General features: G+C 39.9%; 1 protein-coding gene across 1 annotated transcript; it reads right to left on the bottom strand.

Annotated features, from left to right (window-relative positions):
- Nucleotides 1–538: 538 nt before the first annotated feature.
- Nucleotides 539–23,973, bottom strand: tecta (tectorin alpha). The gene is made up of 24 exons (XM_022667668.2): nucleotides 23,718–23,973; nucleotides 22,167–22,702; nucleotides 21,811–21,948; nucleotides 21,538–21,703; nucleotides 21,170–21,402; nucleotides 20,863–21,042; nucleotides 20,178–20,748; nucleotides 19,467–20,080; nucleotides 18,694–19,264; nucleotides 17,942–18,606; nucleotides 17,077–17,181; nucleotides 16,438–16,978; nucleotides 15,975–16,174; nucleotides 14,781–15,161; nucleotides 13,775–14,061; nucleotides 13,395–13,675; nucleotides 12,847–12,957; nucleotides 9,394–9,596; nucleotides 8,110–8,273; nucleotides 6,814–7,062; nucleotides 5,052–5,214; nucleotides 4,123–4,207; nucleotides 3,861–3,980; nucleotides 539–2,466 (listed from the first exon to the last, which is right to left on the bottom strand). The coding sequence occupies exons 1-24, from the start codon at nucleotides 23,779–23,781 to the stop codon at nucleotides 2,363–2,365; spliced, it is 6,732 nt and encodes a 2,243-aa protein (XP_022523389.2). The 5' UTR covers nucleotides 23,782–23,973; the 3' UTR covers nucleotides 539–2,362.
- Between the last annotated feature and the right edge of the window lie 2,190 nt (nucleotides 23,974–26,163).

Genomic DNA, 26,163 nt, shown 5'->3' with positions numbered 1-26,163 from the left:
TCTAACTTATACATTCAGCTTAAATTTTACAATTTTGCATAGAGGACCTGTTTTTCTTTAGAATATGTAATTACAGTAATATCTGATGTCTGTCCAGGTCAATGCTGTCAAATTTTATTAATGTGTATAAAATCCTGAGCATAAGTTATTAAAAATAATAATGTGTTGAAATTATTTATAAAAAATACTCAATGCAGACACAAGTGTGAGTTTGTCACATAGAGTAACGGCACAAACTCTGTTACCATCAGCTCTGTTAATGGTTTAAATGTTTCAAAAAGTTAAATGATAACAGAGTTGACTGATGAGTATTGAAATGTACCCGGAATTCTAGAATGAGCCATATATAACACCAACAACCAGAAAAAAAACAAATAGTTAAAGTCATAACTTTCCAAATTACATCTCCACATTTTTATAGTCAAATGTCCCCACAACGTCAATCCATTCTCATGTTCTGTTATTATGGCCACACCGGGTCCTCAAAAAGAGTGAAATACATGAATACGTGCACACAGCCTTGTATTTTTGGCTTGTGCCTCTCTCTGACTAAACACCCTGAATAGACTGGAAGTGGGTAGAGTAGATGTAGAGTAGAAGTGCTCACTTTATTCTCAAATAAACATAAGCGATTAAAAAAAAAACACACTACAGCAGCCTAAAACATCCTCATTAAAGGAGGTATAGGCAGACATTTTTCTCATCATTCTTCATTCATCATTAATCTGTCATGTAACTCATTATTATTAAAATTGTACAGTAGACCCACAGTCCATGTGATGTGATTATTACACACGTTCCTCTGGATTCCCATAGAATCAGGTCAAGTATTGAGTAATAGTGATGTGATATTGATGGTCATGTCTATTCAGCATCACATACAGTACATTTATCATCACGGTTCATTCACAAAATGGGCAATATGTACAGGTTTAATCACTAACCCTGTAAAAAAATATATAGGCTAATCATAAACAAAGGCACATGGAATACTTGTGTTGGTTTTGTAGTATAACATTTGGGTTGTTCACTTGGAATGGGTTTGATGTAGTTAATAAATGGGAATATGATCAAAGGATCAATATGTATTCGAATTTCTGTACTCATATGCTCAGGAAAGCATCTATTGGCAGCAGTGCATCAACCAGTCTGTTTTTCTCTGAATTCTCAGATATGAAGTTAAATTCTGCCCACTTCACATTCCCCAGTCCTATTGCTAAACCATGGGTTGCCAGATATGGAACACCATAGCGTGCAAACACATAATGGTGCAGCCTCAACATTCTTTTAAAAAGGTCCCTAAGCTGAGAGAAGTAAAAGTATGACAGCTGTCGAGCTGTCTGATTTTCTTTTGAACAGGTAAAGACTAAGCCTAAGCAGTTAGCTAGTTCTTAGCTGGCCAATTTTTAGAACTATTAGTAAGGACTGGAATTTTAAGTAATTTCCACATTTGAATCTCACATTCATACCCAGTGGTTCATGTGTAGCTGGGTTGTCAAGGCAGCAAGAATTTGAATTAAGTTAAGTGATCAAGACTACTGTTGGTCAATGCAATCATACTAGAAAATGTTGGTTGATTGTCCTCAACCTGGCAACCAACATGCGTTACTGGGAGTCTGGGGAATTTGGAATGGGGAAGACAAATCTCTCCAGTGTTTTGAAATTGTTGTCATATAGTACAAATTATTCCTTTAATGGTGTTTGAAAATACTTAAAAAACACTGAATGCTTCAAATGTATCCAGTGCAGAACAAAGCTTTATCTTAGCAATACTTCATCATGGCAAAAAGGGGAATTAAATAATCAACAAATCATGGCAAATTGAGAACTACAGTAGGATTCAAACATACACATAACCCACGCTGAGAATTGTATCCATTCACTGCAACACGAGCTTCCACAGTGTGGATTTTATCAGGCATCATTGTAATCTAGTAAACTGCACTCGCTAGTCTCTCTTTCCTACTCTGTGATAATCAGTATCTGACTCTCTATCTCTAACGTCTCAGGCGGCCTTGCTCTGGGCTGGTCCACGCACCAAGGTTCTTTTGGACAAGTGTCTTAAAAAATGGATTTATTTTACAAAGTGTCGGACCGAAGCCGTTTTCCGTTTGGAGTGCATCCATATACAGCTGGACATGGGCTTCCTCGCCTCGTGGTGTGTGGTCACAGTTCTCTGCAGTTGGAGAAAAGCTGCTGGTGATGTTGTGAGCTCCTCCGGCCTGCAGTGTGTGGTTGTTACGTGCACTCCCATTTTATTATTTTGTCCCTCTGTTTCTTCTCTCTTTCTCCATTATTTTTTTCATTTCTTTTTTTTTCAACTGCTCCCTTTCTCCTCCTTGCGGCCATGGTTCAGTTGGCGTTAGGAGAAAAGCATGGAGGTGTGTGTGTGTATTAGGAGGGTGACGCCAACGCCAATGGCAACCAAAGGAGCCAGGGGCTGTAGATCATTGCTGGAACTGGTAGCTATGGTGAAAGATGAAGAAAAAAAAGATATGTTAGATAAGTCAGTGAGTGTGTGTGTGTGTGTGTGAGAGAGAGAGAGAGAGAGAGAGAGAGAGAGAGTAATTGCTGTAAGAGGGCATACATGTATGGATGGACACAGATAGATAGATACGAAATGTTTATCATAATGCCCACACCTATGTAAATGTGTTTGGCAGAGGTATTGTATGTGTGTGTATATGAGTCACACTCTCTGTTCATCTTTAACTGGATCTGAAGTCATACAGTATGCATGAGATACATTTTGGTTTAGAGTTACAGCAGAGCGGAACAGTCAGGCAGAGATAGGTGTCATCCAAGGATGATTCTACTGACATTTAATATGGAGGGGAAACGCGTGTGCATGTTTGTGGGTGTAGGTCTGTGTGGGTGGAACATCATGTAAATTAATTATTTTTTCAGAGAACTGAAAAACACACAGTCAATTGATTACCAAATGCAAAAAAATTGTTTTCATTATGTAATATACTGTACTGAAAACAATGACTGTTTTGGATATAAGTTTGTGTAAATTATTAGTAATCTCACTTAATTTTATTAAATCATGGAGAAAAATATTTCTATTTTTATATAAAAAAGAGAGTGAGTTAAGAAACAAAAAGTTTCTGATTTTCTTTATATACGGTAGCAAACCTCAACACACCCACCATGCTTTACATGTGATATAATGTTTTTTTGTTTGCTTGTTTTTTTTTTATTATTTATTTATTTAGAAATTTAAATGTAAAGGCACGTGTAAAGCCAGCCACCGCCTTTTGTCGGGCTGCTGCTGAGGCAACATTGCCAAGTAGCCAGCACACTCGGAGGAAAGCGCCTTGTGCTGATTGACATCACCCTAGGAGTGATGAGGGGAAAGAGGCAAGCTGCATGATTGGGATTCGAACCAGTGATCTCCCGATCAAAGTGGCAGCGCTTTAGACTGCTGGACCACTCGGCTCCACTTCAGAAACATATTTTTTCAGAACTGACTAGAATATTCTTTGTTTTTTGGTGAATTTAGGATTATCAATTAGTGTATATTTTCAATAGTAAGCAGTGGTTTCTGCCATAGATCACACTCACACCTAATGTGATTCTGAAGGTTCAAGTATGAAGACTGAGCTTAGCTTTGTTTGTAAACAGCACCTTAAGGCAGCATATTTCAACTACTGCATACTACCACAATTTTACTACAACTTGTTAGGTATAAGCTAAAAATGTCCATAAGTATATTAGTCATTCATTGGTTATTGAAGCGTGTTTCAACCTTGTACATCATGTAACAACAAAACAAGATTATTCGAATTAGAATACATTCTTAGGTTCCCTTTAAAGCAGGTCATGTGTATGTGTGTAAGTGTGTGCATGTGGCTCACCACGACAGCTCTTTCCATCTCTCTGAAGCATTCCTGTCACACAGCTGCACACAGGTCCTGTTACCTGACTTGTGCAGATCTGGTCACAGCCACCATTTGCCTCTTCACACCAGTCTGACTCTACAACACACATACAAAGAAATGGGACACAGCTGTAATTACATTTTTCAATTACAAGCCCACATAAGCACTCTATTGCAGCTATCATTATCCCCCCTCGCACATACACACACACACACACACACACACACACACAGAGTACCTCGTCGTCTGATTGGTCCCACTGACAGTATGTGCTCTTTTTGCTGGCTGTATTCTGAGTAGCTCCTTCGGTTGTGTGGACAGTTCTAGAAATAAAACAACACTAAGTCGTTAAAACATGGGAACATATTGCTGTAGGCTGTGCAAAAATGAATTAAAGTTCATTAAGAATGAGCAAAGTTTCAACACTTATTTCTACACTTAATAGTTTGATCAAAGTGTCTACTGACTTCCTGTCTTAACCACTTGGAAAAACTAAGAAACTAAGAAATTTACCCCCGATAAATGCTGTCACAGTATTGTTTAAACAAATTCTGGTTTATTATGGTTAAGATTGAGTTAATAACACACTTCTTACATACATACACAAATAAAAAATAAATGTTATATGTTTAGAGTAGCAGTACCACTAATGTATTTTGTTCATGGCTTGAATTTATACATATTTATATATATTTATATATATATATATACTGTATACTGTATAAATTCAAGCACCTAGCCAAGCACTTAGCCGTGTTACCTGGGATATAAAATATCACTCTACTAAATAACACGAACAGTATTCAAAATGATAATATCTAAATCATTCATTAAATTAAAAAAAGTAATACATAATAAATGTATCATCACAAGCATAAATTTAATTCAAAATTCTAAATTGCCGTTTGGATTATGAACAGACTGGATTGACTGAGTAGTTAAAATCCTATGGCGTCAATGAAATATTAAATAATAAGTATGTGCATCCTTTTGTATGTAGATAAATGTGAATTAAAGAAACCATTGTAAATTATAGAATGCTGCAAGACAGTTTCATTAGTGTAGATTAGCGGTGATGATGCACAGCTGTATAACAAAAGATCATTGTACAGGTACTGAATGAATGTGTGTGTGTGTTGGCACGTGGGTATGTTTTGGTGTTCTCACCACTTTGCACGCGTTGGTCTCAGAGTCACACAGTGTGACATCACAGTGCAGATGAACCTCATCATAGTCCCCAATGAACTTAAACACAGTGACGTGAAAGCGACAGGTCAGGGACACGCCATTTTCAGCCATGCCAATAGTGTTATCCTTAATGTTAGGACACCTGAAACACAAATGGAGGACTAGAGTAGTAACACATAATGACGTAAAGCAATAATATGTGATAAAAAAAATCTGAATTCCTGTATAAAAATTGGCTTTCTTGGCTCCAGGTAGTCTAGTGGACTAAGGCGCTGCCACTATGATCGGGAGATTGCTTGTTCGAATCCCGTTCATGTAGCTTGCCATCAGCTGTTGGAGCACATTTAGCTTTGCTCTCTCTCTGGGAGTGTAGATGGTGCTCTCTCTCCACATCACTCTAAAGGGGGATGTTGATCAGCACAAGGCATCTGTAAGCTGATGTATGGAGTCGCTGATGAGTTGCTGCGCTTTTCTCTGAGTGCGCTGTGATGATACTCGCCAATGCTACATCAGCAGCAGTTCAAAAAGAGGTGGTGGCTGGCTTCACATGTGTTGGAGGAGGCATGTGCTAGTCTTCACACTCCTAGTGTTGGGGCATTACTAGTGATAGGGGGAGTCCTAATGAGTGGGTTCGCCTTGTAAATTGAGGAGAAAATGGGATAAAAATTGGGTTTGTCTTTGATAGTTAAAGTGGATAAAAAGCTGGTCAACAATGCAAGAAACCAAATGCAGTTTGCTTGCTGTAAGGTGTTTTTGAATAATATAAACTGGTCTTTGATGGTCAAGGTGGTTGAAGTGCTGGTCATTCAAGTGAAAACATATATTTGATTTTAGTTGAGCCTGGTCAAGCTTGAACATATTGGCTGCTTGTCAGGTTCATCATACTTGAAAACCAGCTTTAACATTAAACAAAAACATTTACTGTGGTGGTCAAGAGCTAAGCTGTTGAACTAGCTAAACCAGTTTGAACTGGCCATGCTGTTTGTTTCAGCAGGGGTCAGATAACGTCCTGCATATCCAGTTGGAGATGCACAACTGTAATAATTTACAGGGCAAATATTTAAAATGCAAAAAATTATAAAAATGATGTAAATTAAGACGTATAGTATGTCACACCCTTAGCACTTGTCTGTCTCATTTTCTTCCTTTCTTGGTCCTTCTTGTTCCTGTCTTGCTTTTCTGTCCCCAGCCTGTTTTGTTTTCTCCCATTACTCTGCTCTCATGTCTCCGCCCCAGCCCTGCCCCTAGTCACGCCCTGGCATGTTTTCCTTTGTTCTCTGTGGTGCTTTTTTGACCCACAGCTCTGTTTATCCTTCTGTAATATTGATCTTGTATGGTTTGTTATTTTTTATTTTGTTAGCTTGTTTGTTTGACTTTTGAGTTTTTGATAGTCCTTTTTTCATGTTAGATTTTGTTGTTTGTTATAGTCTTTATTTTGTTTTATAGTATTTGCCTTTTTGTTTATCTTTCTATGTTTACAAAATGCCTTATCAGAGAGAAAAATAAGTATTATTTCCTTTTTTGTAATGTATTACCTATGATATAATGTCACTGTGATATCCAGCAGATTTATCACTCATTATCATATGGAATGTTATGACATTTAGCTGAAATACATATGGGATATGGGACACGTAATCACATTTTTTTCTGTGGTGTATAAAACATGAGTGTATGTGTGATTGAGAGAGGAGAAGGGAGGGTGTGTGTGTGTGTGTGTGAGAGAGAGAGATTTCCTCACCCTCTCTCTATGATGATGTAGCGGAGGCGGTCGCTGCTGTAGCGGGACGGTGTGGCCCAGCACATGTTTACTATAAGAATAAGCTGGCTGTCATCAGCCCCTTCCACGAACACACCCACAAACAGGACGTCCCGAGTGCTGAGCACCACCTCTCCCTCGCGGTACGGCTGGCGGTACGATGCGTTCTTGTACAGAGCCATCTTAGTGATGAAGTTTCCCTCCTGGGTGGGGAGGGTGAGGTTTATAACACTGTAGAGTGAAAAAGAGCGGGAGAGAGAGCATGAGAGACATGTTGAGACATGTTTAATTGCCTGTAAAAATATCTGTAGTCTATTTCTCTCCTAGAGAGGTCATTAAGTATAAGTATATATAAACATTGTTCCACATTGTTTATAGCAACAAGATGTTAATATGTAAGACTTTTTTTTTTCTAGGGTTATTCAAGGCGCAGGTTAATTAGAGGTAATCACTTTAATCTGGTTGATAGTTGACAGAGTTCTCCCAAAGTGAAACAACATGTTCCCAAAAAGATAGAAAGGGTTCTTTCAGTCATGGTGACTTAGAAAGAAAACACATCCTAATCTCTGTAGTTTTACCTATACAACAATGAGGTCAGATAGAAAGACAAAGAAGATTTCAGCATCTGTTTCTGCTCAAATGTGTCTCCTAAAATAAAGAGCTCAGTAATCTCACATGTTTCTTGTCCTGATGTTTACTATAGATCAGCAGATAGGGAAATGATGATTCAGTAGCTTGAGCACTATGGGTTTGATACCCAGGTTTGGTGGGCCGCCAACAGATCTCCCCAGTTGTGTCTAAAACCACAATCTACCTTATGAAATATTACTGTCCTGAGGGATATATGCAGCACAATTTATGTTCGTAATGTTCATGTACTGATTGAATTCCTGAAGGTATTCAAAAAATACAGTAACAATCAAAAGTGTGGACACACCTTCCTATTCAATGTTAATTAATGTTAAATACATGAAAACAATCAAAGGACACATATGGAATTAAGTAGTAAAATTAGTGTTTGTCCTTCACGATCCCCTGACCTAAACACTAAAACCGAGATGTTAGAAGAGGGCTTAAGCACAGTGTTAAAAATACACAGATTCCATTAATTCTCACTAAGATTGTCACTAACAGATTGCCTCTACCCTCAGGACTGACGTCAGAGCTCATGCATAAGGACCTGTATTCTTAGGGAACATGTGAACCCATAGGACCATTGTGAGCCCTGGGATACGGTTTAACGACACACTGTAATAGGTAACTAGCTTGACCTCTGACCTCAGCATGGGTTTCAGCACGGTCTCCAGGGAGATCTTGATGTCCAGCTCATAAGCACAGGAGAACTCTACGTTGATGGTCTTATCACGTGTAACCACGTTCCCCGTGTTGTTCACACTCTCGATCCACACTGTGTTCTTGTACATGATGTGTGTTCCATTTGACTAGATGAACAAAAATACACACACACACATACACACACACAGATACACACAGAGTCTAAGTGGTTCTGAATTGAATTACTTTTGTTACAGTAGATGATTTGGCTCAGGCAGAGGCAGAATGAGAGCACAATGAAGAGTGCATTATGAGAAACAGTCGCCCAAGTCATTACAGACAAAAAGCTGAAAAACAAATTACTGTCAAATCTGAAGAAAATGTACTGAGCAGACTTTATTCACCAGCTACTCTGTCATATTTTAGACAGCTTGATCATCATAAATCTACTAGTTTTAGCACATTCAGTTTCTACTGAATCTCAATTTCCTACAGGTATGTCATTTTCATTGCACCTGAAGTTATTTATTACTTATTTTATCAAAATAAACAAATGACTTAATATAACAACAAATGAAGAATTAAGAACAAAAAATGCCCTTATAAGTTTAGAGCTAAATACTTAAATACTTAATGCTTAAAATACTTAATGACAAATGGTTAAGCAGAAAAACTGCACAACTGCATTACTGCATAACAGTTCATTAGCTATTAATATATAGGTCAGCTAGCTGTCTGCACTGGACTGGTTGGTGAATACAGAAGTTATTTGCCAGTTATTTAATTTCTAAAACTAATCCTGCTGTTTTTATCAGTGTTACTGACTTAATTTTGGATTTTAAAAAATCCCTTAGTTTGTTGAAAGAAATGTGATTTAGTTGGCCTGTAACTCAAAAAAGTATTACTTTATTTATTATATTTATTTTTATTTATTGCTTCCAGTAATATACCCTTGACATGTAAATGTGGGTAAAAATTGGGTTCATTTTACGAACACTATAATGCAGGAATTAACCCTAGTCTTGGTCTATATAGCATTTTAAAAAGAGATTCTCCTCTGAAAGGAAGATAAAGTCTATGAATAGACTTAATCCCTTGCCCTTTCTATACAGCTGAGAAATGCAACTGACTTCTAGAGTGATTTTGAGGACACAACTGATGTATTCTTTCTGGCCCTCAGTTTTTCACAGTCCTCTGGTTGTTTGTATGTGTTAGCCCTTTGGTAAAAACTGTGCACATCCTTGCTCTATGGTTTAATGGAGAGAGTGAGGGTGGTGGGTGTTTTACCTGCACTATGGAACCACAGTGTCCCTTGGTGTTGTTAATGTGGAAGGAGATGAAATCTTCACCCTCGATGCCTGGACAGCGCTGGTCATTAATGCGCACGTCCTCCCTCTCAAAGCCCAGCTGGAAGAGGCGACACTTAGAGATGGAGACCTCCATCTGCGCGTGTTTGCATGTCACCTCGGCCTGGATGATGTCATCCTCTCCTTGACGACAGAAAAGGAAAAGAAGTTTAGAAATGAAAGACTGCAGGAAGAAACACTTGAACAGCAGAAGTGATGTATAGTCACCTTTAGCGGCTTTGTAAGTATTCTTAGTAACAGAGGGTGGACATGTGTGAGGCCTGACTCATTCATTCAGCATAATGACTAAAGCTTAAAATGTCTTGAGTATTTTCAAAGCACAACATGCTGTTTAATGGTCAAATATAGCCACACTGGCAACTCTTAACTGCTGCCAATCAACATATTGAATCTTGTGACTCTAATTCAACAGAGCATCTCCTCAGTTTATGTTAGTGGAAGTTTCTCATTTGTTTTTGCTTTTAGCTTATTTACTTTATGTGGTACAGGTACTGTTCAGATGGATACACTGAATGATTAGTGTATGCAATAGAAACATAAAAAATAAATCACATGATTACTGATATGCACATATTTAAATGTGGTTTACCATGAATTTTTGTGGAAACCACTGTAGCATTTTAGCAACACTGCTCTTCACAAACCTTTGGACAAATGGCTAGCTAATTCACTGTAATTCACTGTTTTATGTGAAAAATGAGTTTCCCACCAGAAAGCACTACGTGAAGACCTTCTGAAGTGGGATACTCAAGTCAGGCACATCAAAATTTACGATGCAGCACAAACTGTTTAAGTTGTGACGTTAATGCTTTTCAACTTCACTGACATTAATATTAATGTGCTTTTTATATGTGATTTCTAATAGTGACAACATTTTTAGACATCTACAAACAGCATTTATGTTAGTAAATAATAAAAAGAAAAATTCTAACTACATGAATGTGACCAACGTCTTACACCAAACGATTTTCAAGCTATTTCACTGTTGCAGACAAATTTCCACTGTAGGTCATGTCATCTCAATCATTCTGTGGCTAGAATTGAAGGTTTAAGTCAGAATGGCGTTCAGATAAAATTAGTCATGTTTAATATAATCGTAAGTCTTGAGGCTCACACAAATAGTGACGTGAACAATAGGTTGAGCTACAGGAGGCTGCAAGGCAAGTGCGGGAGCGTTGGTGGAACACCCTTGTGAAAAGAAAGTATACTTAAATCATGCTGAAATAGGTCTGTACTTAAGTTATATTACTTTGGAACCACTAATTTGTACTTAATAACTGCTTGTTTGTAACTAAAATGATAGAAATGTATACTGAGGACACTAGTCATGTTATTAATGCCACTATTTAATAGTATTTAATATGTAATTTGTATATTTGCGTAAGCTGTCCAACTAAACATTAAAAACATTTTAAAAGGTGTAAGTAAAATGTAGATTTTAAATATAAACATATTTATTTTGAGAAGTGTATATAAACTGGTAAAAACAAAAGCTCAATCTCATTGCTGCAAGGATCAGCAAATTTCACTGATGTACAGTTTTACTGCAAAAATATAGACTCTTAGGAAACATTAAGTAAAAGTATAGATTTATAATAAAAAGCAGTTTCTCAAATAATACTAAGCATATTTTTTGTTTAGTTTTATTTATTAGTTTTCAAAGTATTAAGTTTTATACCCAATATCTATTTTCAAATTTAGCTTGACACAGTCAAAAAACTAAACTACTTAATGTTACACTGACCAACAAACAAATGAATGCAGCAAAATTTAATCTAGCCCACTTATATAACATATAGACATTTTACTACTTACTACTTAATTAGTAATGTTTGTTTTATTTCAAGGAAAATCAGTATTATAAAATGTATTTTTCTGAGCAATTTATGTGACTGACAAATTAGCTAGTTTAGCTAGTTAGCTAGCCCTCTTACATGTTAGCTAGCTTAGCATATCTAGCTATAAAATTAGACAACTAGCTAACTAGCGTAGCTAACTAGTAACCTACAGTGTTTGTTTTACTGGCTGGAGTCTTTCTGGTCATTATACCCAATTGTATTGTTTTAAAAAGTATATATTTGTCAAAAAGTATAACTAAAATGAAGTAATGTTTAAGTAAATATTCATGTTATCTGTGTAGCTAATATTTTTTAGTGTACCTAGCTTAAGCTAACATTAGCCTACCAGCTGAGGTAACCAAGCTAGCTACATATCATTTACATTTTCCAGGTAGCTAACCTAGCCAAACAAACCTGATTAGACTAGACTTTTGCTTGAAATTAGACAATTATTACAGTTGTAACTGTGATTACTGTTCAGACTGTGATAAGTTGCGTGTGCTAACCTAAGTTGCTAACTGCCCTGTTGCAATGTTTACACCAAGCTCTGTCACAATATTTTATGGTGTTTCCATGATAACGATATTCTTAGAGTTTAAAAAAATATTTTAAAACTACACTACTGCAACAAAATTAAAATAAAATTGTCTTATTGCATATGATATGATATGGCACACCTCTAACTGAGATATTAAAAAGATTAAGAATTAAGAATTTATCAGATTTGTATCAGAAGTCAATGATTCAAAATGTCATGATACTATGTACATGATACTCCAAATATCTCCAAATATTCAGGATTAAAGTAAAATAAATGATACTGGACAGATATAATCTGTCTCTAGTAGATATATAATGGGAAATCAGAACAGTGTGAATTTTTCTTTAGCTAAAAACAGCAAAAAAGTAGTACCCTGCATTATGTGATAATTGGGGGTGGGGGGTATGGCACAATATTTTAGGGTATAATATTGTACAGTACTGTGTACGATATGGCACACCACTAGTTAGTAGCCATTCTAATCACCTCTCTGTGATTTTGGACTATGTGGTTGTAGTTGGCTTCATTCATTGTGTGCTTTTAAACTCAATAAGTGTGTGATAAGCCTAAAAAAAAAGAGCGCCCTTAAAAGAACCATGCTGAATTGTGTGGATCTTTCTGACACCAGTGTGGGGTGCGAGAGGGAAAAACGCACAAGGCAGCTTGATTATTTGAAGGAAACTAAGGGTATTTTCGCACCGGCACTATTTGGTCTGGTTAAAATGGATGTTTGTACCCTTAATGTGGTTCAATTAATCAGGTGTGAAATCAGAAGAGGCAATATGCGTATTTTGGTGCATTTAGGTTTATGTATGAAACCAAACCAAACAGAAGGAGAAACCCTAAATGTAATTATATTTTTTTATCATTAATAGCCAGCTTGCTAGTTAGCCATCCTGTCAGGATTTCTAAAAGTTCGGGTCAAGCGTATTGAACTTGCAATATGGACATATAAGAACACACACACATACAGTTTTTCCTCCTAAGAGCTTACCACTGTCTGTGCTAGGCAGTTCTGGGCAGCCACACAGGTCTCCCCCATTCTCCTGCTCACATGTGTTGTTTGTGCAGATCTCTCCTGCACAGGGGTCGTAGATCCATTCTGCTAAAGACAGGTCCAGGCACAAAGTTAGCACACACACACACCCATACACATACAATATTTTGCTGCAAGGTAATATGCACATGTGACATGCAATTTAAAAGGCAGACTTATTACACACTTATTTTATTTGTTGATCTAGTTATTTATTGGTATATAAATTGTATGTGATAGACTGTAATTATTGTCAGCCTCTCTGCAATAAATTTTCTCTTTACCACTTGTCAAATATTTTTAGTGTTATAACAATATTTGATGCTATATCTTTGTCTCTTTTTTAGACTTACCTAGAGCTCTTTTAATATTTGCACCCATTTACACAGTCCTGTAATGTTTTTTTTGTATTTTATGAAGATGTAGAATAACAGTTATCCTCCCCTCATCCTTATCTCTACACTTGTCCTACACCTCCTGTTCTCTAGGTGGCAGCGTGCCCTTACAGCAGTTTTCCTGGGCAATCCACTTGGTGGTGAGCGTCCCAAAGGAGCGGCAGGCCTCGGCGTAGGCGGCCATGGAGCCGCACACTTGGGCCTTGCGGTGGTTGTAGCAGCCGTCCAGGTAGCAAGACTGGTAGAAAGGTCCAGGGTCTAGCAGGCCATGGCATGGCTGAAAGAAGCCCTTCAGCTGGGTAAGTTTCAGACAGCTGTCCTCCCCCTGCAGGTCCAGGACAGCAGTGTTGTCACAGGACTGGGCCAGGGCCACATACTGAGTCTCATCACAGCTAAAAAAAATAATAATAAAAGCAACAGTGTAGAGTGGAGAATGTGACAAGGTTTGCAATGTGCATTCTACTAAACTAATTTAAAAGAAAGAAACACACCTGTTCTGCATTCCATTGGTTTTCCAGCTCTGGGCAAGCTCCAAGGCGCTAACAGCCGGCTTGCCACGGGAAGTGATGTAATCATCAGTGGGGTCACCATTGAAATTCCCACACAGCCCACACACCTTGTTCTGCAGACGTGGTCCCATGGTGATGCTGAGCGTGTTGAAGCGGTTATACCGTACCTGGATGTCCTGTGGTGTGTCGATAACCAAAAAGCCTTCTGACGTAGAGACTCGGGTCATCAGACCCGTTACGAAAGGCACAGACACAGGTGTCCCATTTACCTGAGAAGAGCAGAAGAAAAATCATATAGACATAACAAATGATCATTCACACACAACTTTACATTCCAGTTTACATTAGACATTGCAAGAAAAAGGTCTTTAGTGACAAAAGTATGAAAAAATAATTTTGGATTCAACAAAGCAAAAGTTGAAATACTGTAAAAACTCAATTTAACTTTCTTGTTAGTGTCTGTACTTATATTTCCTAAAATTACGTGTTTTGGTGCCAAGTTTAGACTACTGAATGAAATATAAAAATAAGCATTAGCTAAATATTTTGTATCAAATGTAAATCTGATGAGCAGAATTGTACTTCTACTGTATTATCAACATTAATTATAAACATCACGAAATGGACGTGTTATCTTGTGAGAAATGTTGACTACTGATTGAGCGAGGCCTGAGGCCTGAAGGCCCTGAAGGATGGGACATTTAATTTCAGAAGATATGTGGGTATTTAATATTCCTTAATTACCACCCACAGCAAACAGTACAGTAGGTGATAATGATAGTGACCCCTTGTGTCTGGCTAGAATTGTCTGTGCAATTGTCTCTGGCAAAAATCACATCTACATTCAATGCACGAGACCCCACGCGCATATCTCACAGGTAACTGCACTATTCTTTAGCTTCCATGTCATGTCTAATATTTATCAGTCATCACAATGATCCTAAAAAGGAAATGCAAATGCCCTAATATCTAACCAAGAGTGTCAGACCTTGACAGTGCTGCCTGAGATGAGAATGTTCTCTTCATTGATGTAGAGGTAGGCATGGGAGATGGTTGTGAGGTTGGGGGTGCTCCACTTGTCGAAGTTGGCAATGAGCTGGAAGGAGAGCTCAGGAAGCTTGTGACAGATGGTTGACAGGACAAAAGAGCAGGATGCGGGCAGGCGAAGGGAGGCACCATCAAAGGTCCGGAACACCCCTCCGCCTGAAGCTACACAATGCTGGTTGCGGCGAGCAAAGCAACCTCGGACGCCGTGGCGGAGTGTACACTCTTCTTCAGTTTTGCAGCGACGTGGGTCACACTGGATCAAGTTCCGGCCTATACACTGGCAACGCTTGGTGCAGTCACTGTTCCAAAACAACTGCTTTGGCTACGGAGAAGAAAAGAAAAAAAAAACAGGAGAAAAGAAAAATGTGTCTCCAGTGTTTCACGTAGTACTTTTCATTTTTTATTGAGTTTTCTTGGGGAAGGCTACTCTTTTACTAAGCAGATTTGCTTAGGTCCTGCTGATGCTAACCCACCATACTGAGGCTATGCTGCTGCTAGGCTGGTATACTCAGATTTTGCTGGTGATGGGCTGGTGCAGTAGAAGCTACAATGCTAAAAGTACGCTTTGCTGAGGCTACACTGCTGCCAGTCCACTATTCTGAAGCAAAGTATGAGTTGTAGTGATACATATGACCTGCTTTTATTAGTGCTATCTAAAAGAAATGACCTGAAACAGTTGCATCTCTGTAGACTATGTCCATAATTTTGAGCAATTTTATGTACTGTTTAACATCGAGCTACAAAACTGCATGGACCAGCATATCTGGTTACCAGCAATAATTCAGTGACAAGAGAATTAGTGATGTCAGGATGTAAGATGTTCACAATCCCACCTGGCCACAAACTCTGCACTGATTCTATAAGTACTGAGCAGCATCAATCCAGAGAACACATTTACACTGGTCCACAGCTCAGTTCTGGTGGCCTTTATATCCCGCTGGCATTAGGCATAGTGCCAAAGGTTCATGCTCATCTGCTACAGAAGAGATTGGTTGTGCTTCTCTTCAAGGACTAGACTAGTGTGTTTTTACTTAAGTGGAATGTCTAAAATACGTAATCACAAGTCTTTAAACTTTAAACAACCAGTAAAATCATGTAGTCTTCTACAGCCTCCAAGCTCAATGCCGCCTCTTACCTCGTAGTACTTGCCATCAGTGTAGCAGCCACAGTTCTGGTTCAGGATACAGCTCTTGCCATTGAGCACATAGCCCTGGTCACACTGGCAGCCCTCCACACAGTGCTGGTTGCAGTCCCGCTGGCCCCTCGCTGGCGCACACTGGGGTTGGCAAGCCATCATACAGCTGGAATAGTGACTGTTCACTGGGCATGACGGCACTAGATACACATGCAGAGGGCAGGAGGGTTTTAATGTAGGGACAGCCTTCCATAGATGGGGGACAAATTGTTTACTGCAGCAAGCCCTTACAAATGTTAGGCTTTGCATGATTAAAAAATGTATTAACTTGTAACATTTTAGAGAAGAGGTCATGAAGTGACCTCTAATTAAAAGTACATGGCAGGTGTTTCTAGTAAAGCAGAGGTGTACTATTGTCTGTATACTGTGTGATGTGTGGGTAAGTAGATATCATGTTACTCACCACAAGGAGTAGAGGTCCTCCAGCCAATCACAGGTACTCCCTGTGTCTGACACGTACTGGAGTAGATCTGCAACCAGTTACAGATAGTCTCTCGTGCTCCCTGGTCCACACATGTATCCTGTAGGCAGCTCTGATAGAAGTATGCTGGAGCCACTTTGCTGTGGCACCGGGCAAAGACACCTCCACGATCAATAATAAGTCCACATAGCCTCACTGCCTCTGGTTCCACATACACATACAAGCCCTCGGCCAGGTGGAAACGATTGGCTGGATTAGCATTATCAACATCAGTGGTGCCCACAGCATCCACAGCAGGAGCAGGAACATCAGCTGCTAGGCCTCTTTCTACCAATCCACAACGAGGACAGGAGTCACCACACCCCACTTGACAGAAGGTGTCACGATCTGCCCAAGCCATGCCCCATTCACTGACACTGAGTGCAGGGCCAGAGACGGGCATTCCCTGGCACAGCCCACAGGTGGCATTAAAGAGGCTCCTGGGCAGAGACAGCAACAGCAAGGTATTCCAGTCAAAGGCCACCTAAAGTGGAGAGGAGATTACAAAGAAAGACAAAAATTTATAACTCAACCATTTTGGGTATGATAAATTTTTTTTTAAAGTTTGAGATACTACGCCACCTTTAGTCCAAAGTCGGTCTCCACCAATAACTGCAATCCCAATGTATATATGTTGACTTTGCCTGGGCCCAACTTCAGAGGAAGGTATAAACGCTCTTTATTCACCTTTAAAAAAAGATAGACAGACTGTCATTATAAACCTTTGGTCTACTTCCATTTACCGGATGTCAGGATAAAAAACAAACTGTCCTTTTCCAGTTTCCAGTTTTTCCTTGTCCAGTTTCCAACAGTGTTTTTCAAAAAGGGCAAGAGTTTTCATACCACATCTCAGTTTCTTTATCCCTGTCTCTGTCTCGCTCACTCCCTCCATCCCTTTCTCACTGCTCTGATCTTGCATTACAGAGAGGGTCCCTGAAACCAGCCTTTTCCATCTTTCCTCTCTCCTCCCTATCTTTATTTGATCTAAAGTTCTTCAGATCTTTAGATGTTGGTGTGAACCTCTTCCAACCATCACTCAAGTGTGTACTTTTCTCTGACTCCACTCCAACGTGTTAACAGACAGGGACTGAAATCAGATATTCCTCATGTTCTCGAAGTGGAATGTGCTCTTTTGTCTCCTGCTCCTGTCTGGTTGATTAAAAATAACTTTGTGTCATAAGCATGAAGTGCTTGACCTTCATAAAATGTGAATTATTTAGAAATTAAAATTACAGTTGAATACTTACGATTATGAAATATCTAGCCTTCAACAGACTCTGTCTAACAAACAGTTAGTATTTCATCAGTGACACTGTGTTTCATCACAGGTGTGCAGATATGTATAAATTCAAAGGTTCAGAGGTTCACTAACATTACACTGACAGTGAAGATTAGACTGTGTGATTAGTAATTCTGATTAATAATTAGTACTGCTACTTCTCCTTACCGTGACTGTGTGTTTGAAGCTTCTAGACACCTCAATCTCATAACCATACACCTCCATTACGAAGCCTCGCACCCAAATGGCCTGCCCTGTATCCCTTTCCTCATTCCGGGCCGACAGTTGAAACCGAGGTAGGCCCCCTGGACCCATCTCTGCACTGAAGCCTCCATCAAACCCTCCATCTCCTTCTAAATCCTCCTCAAACCCCCCACACTCTGTGGTGACCAATCGAAGTGAGCAGCTGCTCTGCAGGTCAAATGGGACACCTCCAAAGGGCAAGAAGTGACCATATCCAGCTACTACGCACATAGCCTCAGTCCGAGGCTGGCAGAAGAACAGTCCCTCGTTTTCTTGGCAATATTCCTCTGGTTGGCATGGAGAGAAGGTACAGTACACACTGTTGTCACTCCCATTGCAGTAGCAACGCTCCTGGCATTCCCAGTCAGTCCAGAAGGTCTCGTTGGTGGCCAGTTGTCGGCCAAGGTAAAAGCAGCCACAGTCACTGCGAGCCACACACAACCCATCACGAAGGGCATAGCTGTCTTCACACTGGCAGCCTTCAGAGCAAGGAAATGGACATGGTTCCTCTGGCTCATCCAAGTTCTCACAGGTCAGTGGACATGCAGTGGTGCACTCATCAAAATGACTGTTCTCTGGACACGGCAGAGCTACAGAAAAGAGACAGAAAGGAATATCAGAAGATGTGGAACACTAAGACATTGCTGAGGTATCACAGGAGGTTTTTTATTTCTTACGGCAGTTGGTGGCACTCCTCCAGGACCCCAGGTTGATCTGGGCATCTTGACACGCAGAAGCATAGGCCTGCAGAGAAGAGCACAGGGCAGAGCGGTTCCCTTCCCTTACACACATATTGTACAGACAATTCCTAAAGAAGGGTGATGGGTTCACAGCAGCATGGCAGGCAAGGAAGGAGCTGTTGCTGGGATCATTGATGTTGCCACAAAGCCAAGGGCTTTGGTATGACCGCAGATCCGTACACATGCGGTACAGATCATCACAGTCACCATTGCATGTCAGGTCATCAGCAATAGCCCTCCAACCTTCAATGAACTGGTCAGCTGTGTCAGCCTGCCTGCCGCTTGGAAGACGAAAGTCATCAGAAGGGTCTCCACTAAAAAAGCCACAAAGACCACAGGTGGAGTTGTAGAAGAGGGTAGAGAGGGTGATGTTAAGGAAGCCTTGGCGGGAGTAGCGGGCACGAACTAGACCACTCCATTCCACAACAGTAGCATTACCAGGAGCACGGTACATCATGAGAGGTTCTGTTGGATGGACATATGGAAGGACCACTGGCTCACCATTTAACTAAGAAAAAAAGGAAAAAAGTCATTATCATGTGGGCTCATCATTATATATTGAGCTAATTTAATACATGAGTTCAAACTGATTGGACGTCAGCTAAAGATTAAGGCTTTCAGAAATGTAGAACTGACCTTTATGATGTTGCTAATTGCTAATAATTAGAAAGCTTTTTGTATGTCTTTTCTGAAATGCTGGCTGTACAAACCTTTACAAGGTCAAAATCAGAGCCACCTATCTGTGCTTCCAGGTGTGCAACCCTGATGACCACAGGCCTCTTCCAGGTGGGACCCTTGTTCACCAGCTTCCTTCCGATCTTCACCTCCACTGCCGATGCATTGACTGGCAGGCGTCCTAAAGTCTTTACCAGGTAAAAAGAGCTCTCATCTGGGAAGAGCATAGATGAGCCATCGAACGTAGCCAAGACGTGTGTCTGGGACAGCGAACACACAGCTTCTCTCCGAGGGTAACATCCTAGCAGCCCTACTTCTGCAGTGCATACCTCACCCTCTCGGCAGGAGTCATTAAAGCAGTTAACCTCACCTGCTGGGCCACACACACAGCGCTGGAAACAATCGCTGCCCACCTCTCCACCCTCACCTGCCCAGAAAGTCTCATTGAGGGCATAGTAGAGGCCATCTTGTTCACAGCCACATTCATTGCGGCGTACACATCGACTGCCACTCAGCACATATCCCTGGTCACACTGGCAACCTTCTGTACATGGATGTGTGCAGTATAGGTGAGCGGTCAGGTCTGAGCAGGAGGCTGGGCAGGCACTGGTGCAGACCTGGTAGTGGCTGTTCAATGGACATGGCAAAGCTGAGAACCAACAGAGGTATAGAGGGTTTTTTACAAACCAATGTTGATATAGACAGACCAGTATTAAAATTAATGTAAGTGACAAAAAATAACTTACCACAGAAGGAACGTGATCTCCAGGGTCTGATGGTGACCCCCAGAGCCTGACAAGCCAAAGCATATGCTTGTATTGCTTGGCAGAGTGTCGTAATGTTGTCCCGATTGCTGCACATGTCATACACACAGCTGTAGACAAATGCAGTAGGGTCCACCACAGCTCGACAGTCTCTGAAAGGACCATCAGTTTTGTTAATGAGACCACAGTAGTCAGGCCGGAAGTAGAAGGCTTCAGCAGCTGGTTCACACAAGCTGCAATTCTGGGCACAGCCGTCTGTACAGCGGAAATCAGTGTCCTCCGCTCGCCAGCTACCGCCCAACTCCACAACACTCTCTGCTAGTGAACCATCTGGCAACACAGGGTCATCAGCAGGATCATCATTATAATTACCACACAAGCCACAGGTGTTGTTGAAGTAGGAACTGGGGAGTGAGATAGAAGCATAGTGCTGCCCATCATATGTTACTAAGAGGCCAAAGTCAGTTTCCAAAGCAACTGCCACACCAGACTGGTACACCTTGATGGCACCTAGCTGGAGTTGGACAGGTAGAGTCTTTAAGAGGCTGTCCACCTGAAACCATAGAGATGGAGGCAAGTCATGAACTCTGAACATGGCAGATTACACCTGTGCTCAGAAGAAAAAGATGTAATGCTTTGTTGTAAATATTTACATCAGGACCCTTACTTGTACTGTGCCCAGAGTTCCTTTGGGCAACGTGACTCGATGACCATACACTTCCACAGTGACATCTCTTAACCAGGACACAGTAGCCATGCCTCGGTTTTCGTTTTTGGCCTCAACGCTGAAAGATGGTAGACCAGGCATTTCCCAGCATGGACGAGCTAATAGGTAAGAACAGGTACCCTGCAGAGTTGAATCAAATTTGAATGGAGAGAAAGATAGAGAGAACATCAGAATTAAAAATAAATGTATCTCACATTTGTTTGGATGTACATATCCAAGTTACTAAAAGGGTTGCTTTCTATCTTACTTGAAAGTGGTAGAGGAAACCATCAAAGGTATGATAGTGAGGGTCTCCAAACACCACGCAGGTGCTGGTTCGTGTGGGTTGGCAGTAGTAAGCACCCTCCTGCTGCTCACATGTCTCCAGCTGGCCACACGGAGCCTCGTGGCAAATGACCTCATTGTCCACATCCAAACACCTGCAGCGCTGAGAACATTGGTCTGACAGCCAGAACACCTCCCCACGTCGATAATACCGCCCTGAACACCAGAGAATACACCCATTATTAAACATATATTTATGGTTATGGTTATGATTAGGACTAGAAAAAATGCCACAGATATCTATACCAAGTCACCAGCACTCCAGAATCAGAAAAAAAATGTTTTCTGTACCATTATAGCTGCAACCGTTGGCTGGGTCTATCTGGTCTGTGTCAACACGGAAGAACCAGCGGCCAGGCACATTGACATTTGTCGTCTGCTCGATGTTGACCACGTAATTTGAGCGGGAGCCAGGTAGGTTGAAGAAGTGGCTGACATCTCCACCATTGAAACCTGACTACAGAGGTCAAAAACAGGCCAAAAATAAAAGCCAAAGAACCTTTCTGTGGTTAATCAGACACCTGGTTTAAGTGAACATTAAAATTTACTGGGACACTTGGCTACCTGTGCAGTTGTTCCTCCCAGGCCTGTAAGAGGATCGCCCCCACTTGCTGTCCCTGTGCTCCATGTGATTTCTCCATAGTTGAACATTGCAAAATATGATACCCCATCTGAGATTAACACTGACTGGAATGTGTTCACCTGTGATGAGAACAAATATTATCCTTAGTATATCTGTGCATAGTAAAACACCAGACATCAAAGTTTTCTTTACCCCTCTAACTTGGTGCTAACAGTGACAGGCAACTATCAATAACATCAGGTAACAGCATGTTGTACATGTGGTCATTTTTGTACAAGATCTGTATCTACAAGTGTCACTGTCAGACAGAAGGCTACACAAAGACTCTGTTCTTTACCGGTGTTGTCTGGCTGCCACCATAGAAGGTGACCTGGCTCCAGGTGGTGATGAAAACCCAGGTTGCAGTAAAGGAAACCATATTCTTGAAGTATTTCCTGACGTCCTGAGTGGCTCTATCCAAGATCTCTGGCTCTGTTGACTCACGGTAGTACACATCCCCACGAATGCCATTGTGCACATCTGCCCATAGAGGAGCGATGAAGGACCGACTGTCACTGAGGGGGAATGCCTCAGGAGTGAACTGGCTCACCTGAATATTGAAGGAAATCACTCCATTGTTGTTCACCTGTGGGGACAGAAGCAGTGTTGGTTGGTGAGTTTCACAGACCACAGAAGGTTCTTGTAATTTGTAAAGATATGGAGTTATAAACAGGGGAGATTTGGCTAAACTTACATATAGAGAGCGGTACGGGACATTAAAGAAGATAAATGGAATAATTAGAGGAATTTCTGGCGAACTGCCATCATCCATCTTTGGGGTTTCTAAGTCCCTATAGCCTGGTCCATAGGGGTAGAGGGTATCCTGAGTGAAAGCTTTACAGAAAGGACAATAAACAATTATAGATAACAAAGGTCAAAAGGCAAGGTACTCTGAAATGACAAAAGTCAAAGGATGGGAAATATGCCATATTCTATGGAACTTAAAAAGCCTGCATTGAATGTGGATGTGATCTCTGCCACTTGTCATTTATCTGTTCGCACAGACATTTCTAGCCAGATGCCTCCAATCATGATCATTACTGCCCACTGTGGGTGGTAATACTTTTTATGACGTATTCCAGGTACATTACGAGCACACACAACTTAAGAAATTGTCCTATCCATCTGGCACCAACTATCAGGGCTCAGACTTTAATAATCACCTTACTTTGCCATAAGCATGATGGTCAGTGTTCAACAAATATGTTCAGGCATTTACCGTTCCTTGATTCACATTGTCAACTTGTGTACCAGAAACACGCCAAGGAAGGCATTGCTACCCACAATGGACTGTGCAGTGGGTGGTATTGACCTTGATCAGCAACTGCTTGCTAAAATGTCCATGTCAATAGAAATGCAACTCTGGCAAAAATCCCATCAACATTCAATGCACGTGGCCTTACACACACACACACACACACACACACAAACACACACACACACACACATAGCTTAGCCCCATGAGACATGGCAAAAGTTATTGGATACTACTTCCTGTCCCATGACATGACATGCCAGTGAATAAACAGTATAGACTGGGGGTTGCACAGTATGTTTTAAACTTTTATCATATCTACGCACTACACCAAACACTCTTACTTCCAAAATAGAGATACATTAGATTGTCTTTACATGGGCCCTTTAAAAGCAATTTTTGAGTTCCATAACTTTGATGCTAGCTTTATCCAACCATTTATCCATCTACTGAAATATTGTTCACTTCTTGCACACAAAGTGAGTTCATTAATATTGTCAGTTGAGTCAGTAAATGGTGTCAGCATTTCTGCAGAAAGTAAGATTCTTAATATTTATTGGCAGTATTACAAGTAGCATGACTAGGATAACTCACCTGTTCCAGGAGCAAGAGTGCTGAAAAGCTGGAGTAGAGAGACTAAAGTGCTTGTTTTGACCATCCTAAAGACCTAGAGCACACAAACAAGGTATTTAGAGTATTTAAAACCAACAGTCAATTGCAAACCACCAGCTTCTACAATACTGTAGTCACAGTGGCCATGTATACAGCCTGTGCTATACATGGGAAAAGATCTGTCAAGCACTTGTAAAAGGACATTAAAAATTTAAATGGACAAAGTACAGCCCTCCCAATCTTCCCTGGTTTTAAGAGCAGTCTCCCAGGTCTCCCATGGGGCTCTCTACCTCGCCATGGTGGGCCTGTTGGACCTTTCCTGAAAAGGTCCCATTATGTGATAGGGAACAATGTGTGGGGATCACATTCTCCAGCACTACTCTGTGAGTGGGCTATGGCGGAGCAGTTCTAGGCCTCTACAGTGAGCCTGTGGCTGGGGCTCAAACCGACTGCTCTGCATCATCTTGAGGGGTCCATTACCCTGTGTTTGTGTGCCATGTCTCGTTGGCTTCAGAGAAGGGGCGTGAGCGGTTCAGCTAATGGCTCTAATTGAGAAGGCTTGAGTTGCTTCAGTCTTTTTGGAACCCTGAGGGGCTCGAGTTTGAGTTTCACTCCCCTTGAATTTGAAAATGCTTTCCTCAAAATTCCCATTTTTTTTTCAGTCTTTTTCCTCTAGATGATTTTGTATGAAAATAAATTTAGTAAATACAGTCCAGATGGGGAAACGGATAGGTTGAAAAAGTAAAACTTAAAAAAAGTTATAATATACACTCATGCCTGAGGTACCCCAAACTTTTGTTGGATATTACACTACTATTAGATTGATTTATTTTTTACCACTGAGACAGTATAGAGTTCAGGGTGGTCTCAAACAAGAACCCTTTTTTTCAACTTTAACCCCATAATGAACACAACTGCAATGTGAAGTCACATTTCATAAGCATCAATTTTCTACTTCGCCTGACAAAATCTACAGTTAAATTTAGAATGCATTTTAACATATTGTGAAATGTTTGAAAATAGTTTAAAAGTGCATTTGGGTTGCTATTTTTCATGTTTAGAATTCATCTAGGAATTTTTCAGAAATTGACCTACAAATTCGGCACAACTTATTTAGCTTTTTAGATGTCCAGAAATGTTCTAGTAGTTTTAGCAGACCTTTATATGTAACATAAATTTTTGTTCGGTGTAAACATCTATCTAAAAAGTTGCAAGTTTGGACACACTGATTTAATTGAAGTGAAACTAAGTTCAAATTCTCTATAGCAATTGTTTTCTTGTTTCAGCTAACAGTTTCTAATAATTTTATAAATGTATGATGTTAATATTGTAACGCATCAAATGCATTAGTATTTATAATCTGTATTTTAAAAAGCAATTAAACAGAAGTTGTAAAATATACAATATACAAATATACAGGAGTGTGTTCTCTGTAGAGAACTTTTCATTTTATAATATACAGCTCTTTTGGATAACTTTATGCCACTATTGGTTCTTCCTCTTGATTATATTCCACAGGTTTTTAATTTGGTAAAATCAAAGAAACTTTTTTAAGTGGCTGTATATTTGTAATGACAGTAGCATTAAATGTACATCTAATCAGAAATAATTTCTATTGCTCTATTCTTCATTACATTTTGACACTTAAAATGTAGATTGCTAAACTAGGAGTAAACACAACACAATATTTTGTGATGTTAATTCCTTCACACACCCTACTGTTGACTGTGTTTATTGTGTCTTCTGTCCTGTATGTGCTTACATACTTTATTGTTTATAATAATAATATAGATTATTGTGACTGACTTATAGTGAGTATGATCACAAGAAATAACAAATACAGTACAAATGGTGCAAGATCTAAATGCCAACTAAGTCTAAAAAAAGATATTGAAGTCTAAATGCCACCAACACTGAGCATATTAAATGCCATTCATTAGCATTTAATTAATGTAAAGTAACCATTATTAAACATAGGGATCCTCAAAATAAATGAGATTTACATAAACTGTTGCATTCTGTTCAACTGTTTGAATAAATGTACTGTCAGTAAATTAAATATTCACATGTATATTACCATGAACATCTTTGTGCAGATTTATTCCAGTATAGACAGTGTATGTTCTCCAGCATATGGAAAATGTAAAGTAAATAATGACATCTTTTCCCTCAACCTTTTTTTCATGTAGTTCTGAGCAAATTAACATAATCATAATGAAACTGTCAATATTTCATTCAATGAGTGCTGTCTTCTCTTTAGTGACTGAAATGCTTATGGGATTCAAATTGGATGATTGGTTCTGCCAGTGGATAACCATTTCACCTGTTTTATCCTAAGGAACTGCACATTTCCTATAAAATGATGGTGAAGTTAAAGCACTATCAGATGAGTTTTCTAAATTTGAAAGCATTTTCTGTCATCAGCAGT

This window comes from Astyanax mexicanus, chromosome 1 (assembly GCF_023375975.1).
Source record: "Astyanax mexicanus isolate ESR-SI-001 chromosome 1, AstMex3_surface, whole genome shotgun sequence".
NCBI lineage: Eukaryota > Metazoa > Chordata > Actinopteri > Characiformes > Acestrorhamphidae > Astyanax > Astyanax mexicanus.
This window is presented reverse-complemented; position numbering and strand designations above follow the sequence as displayed.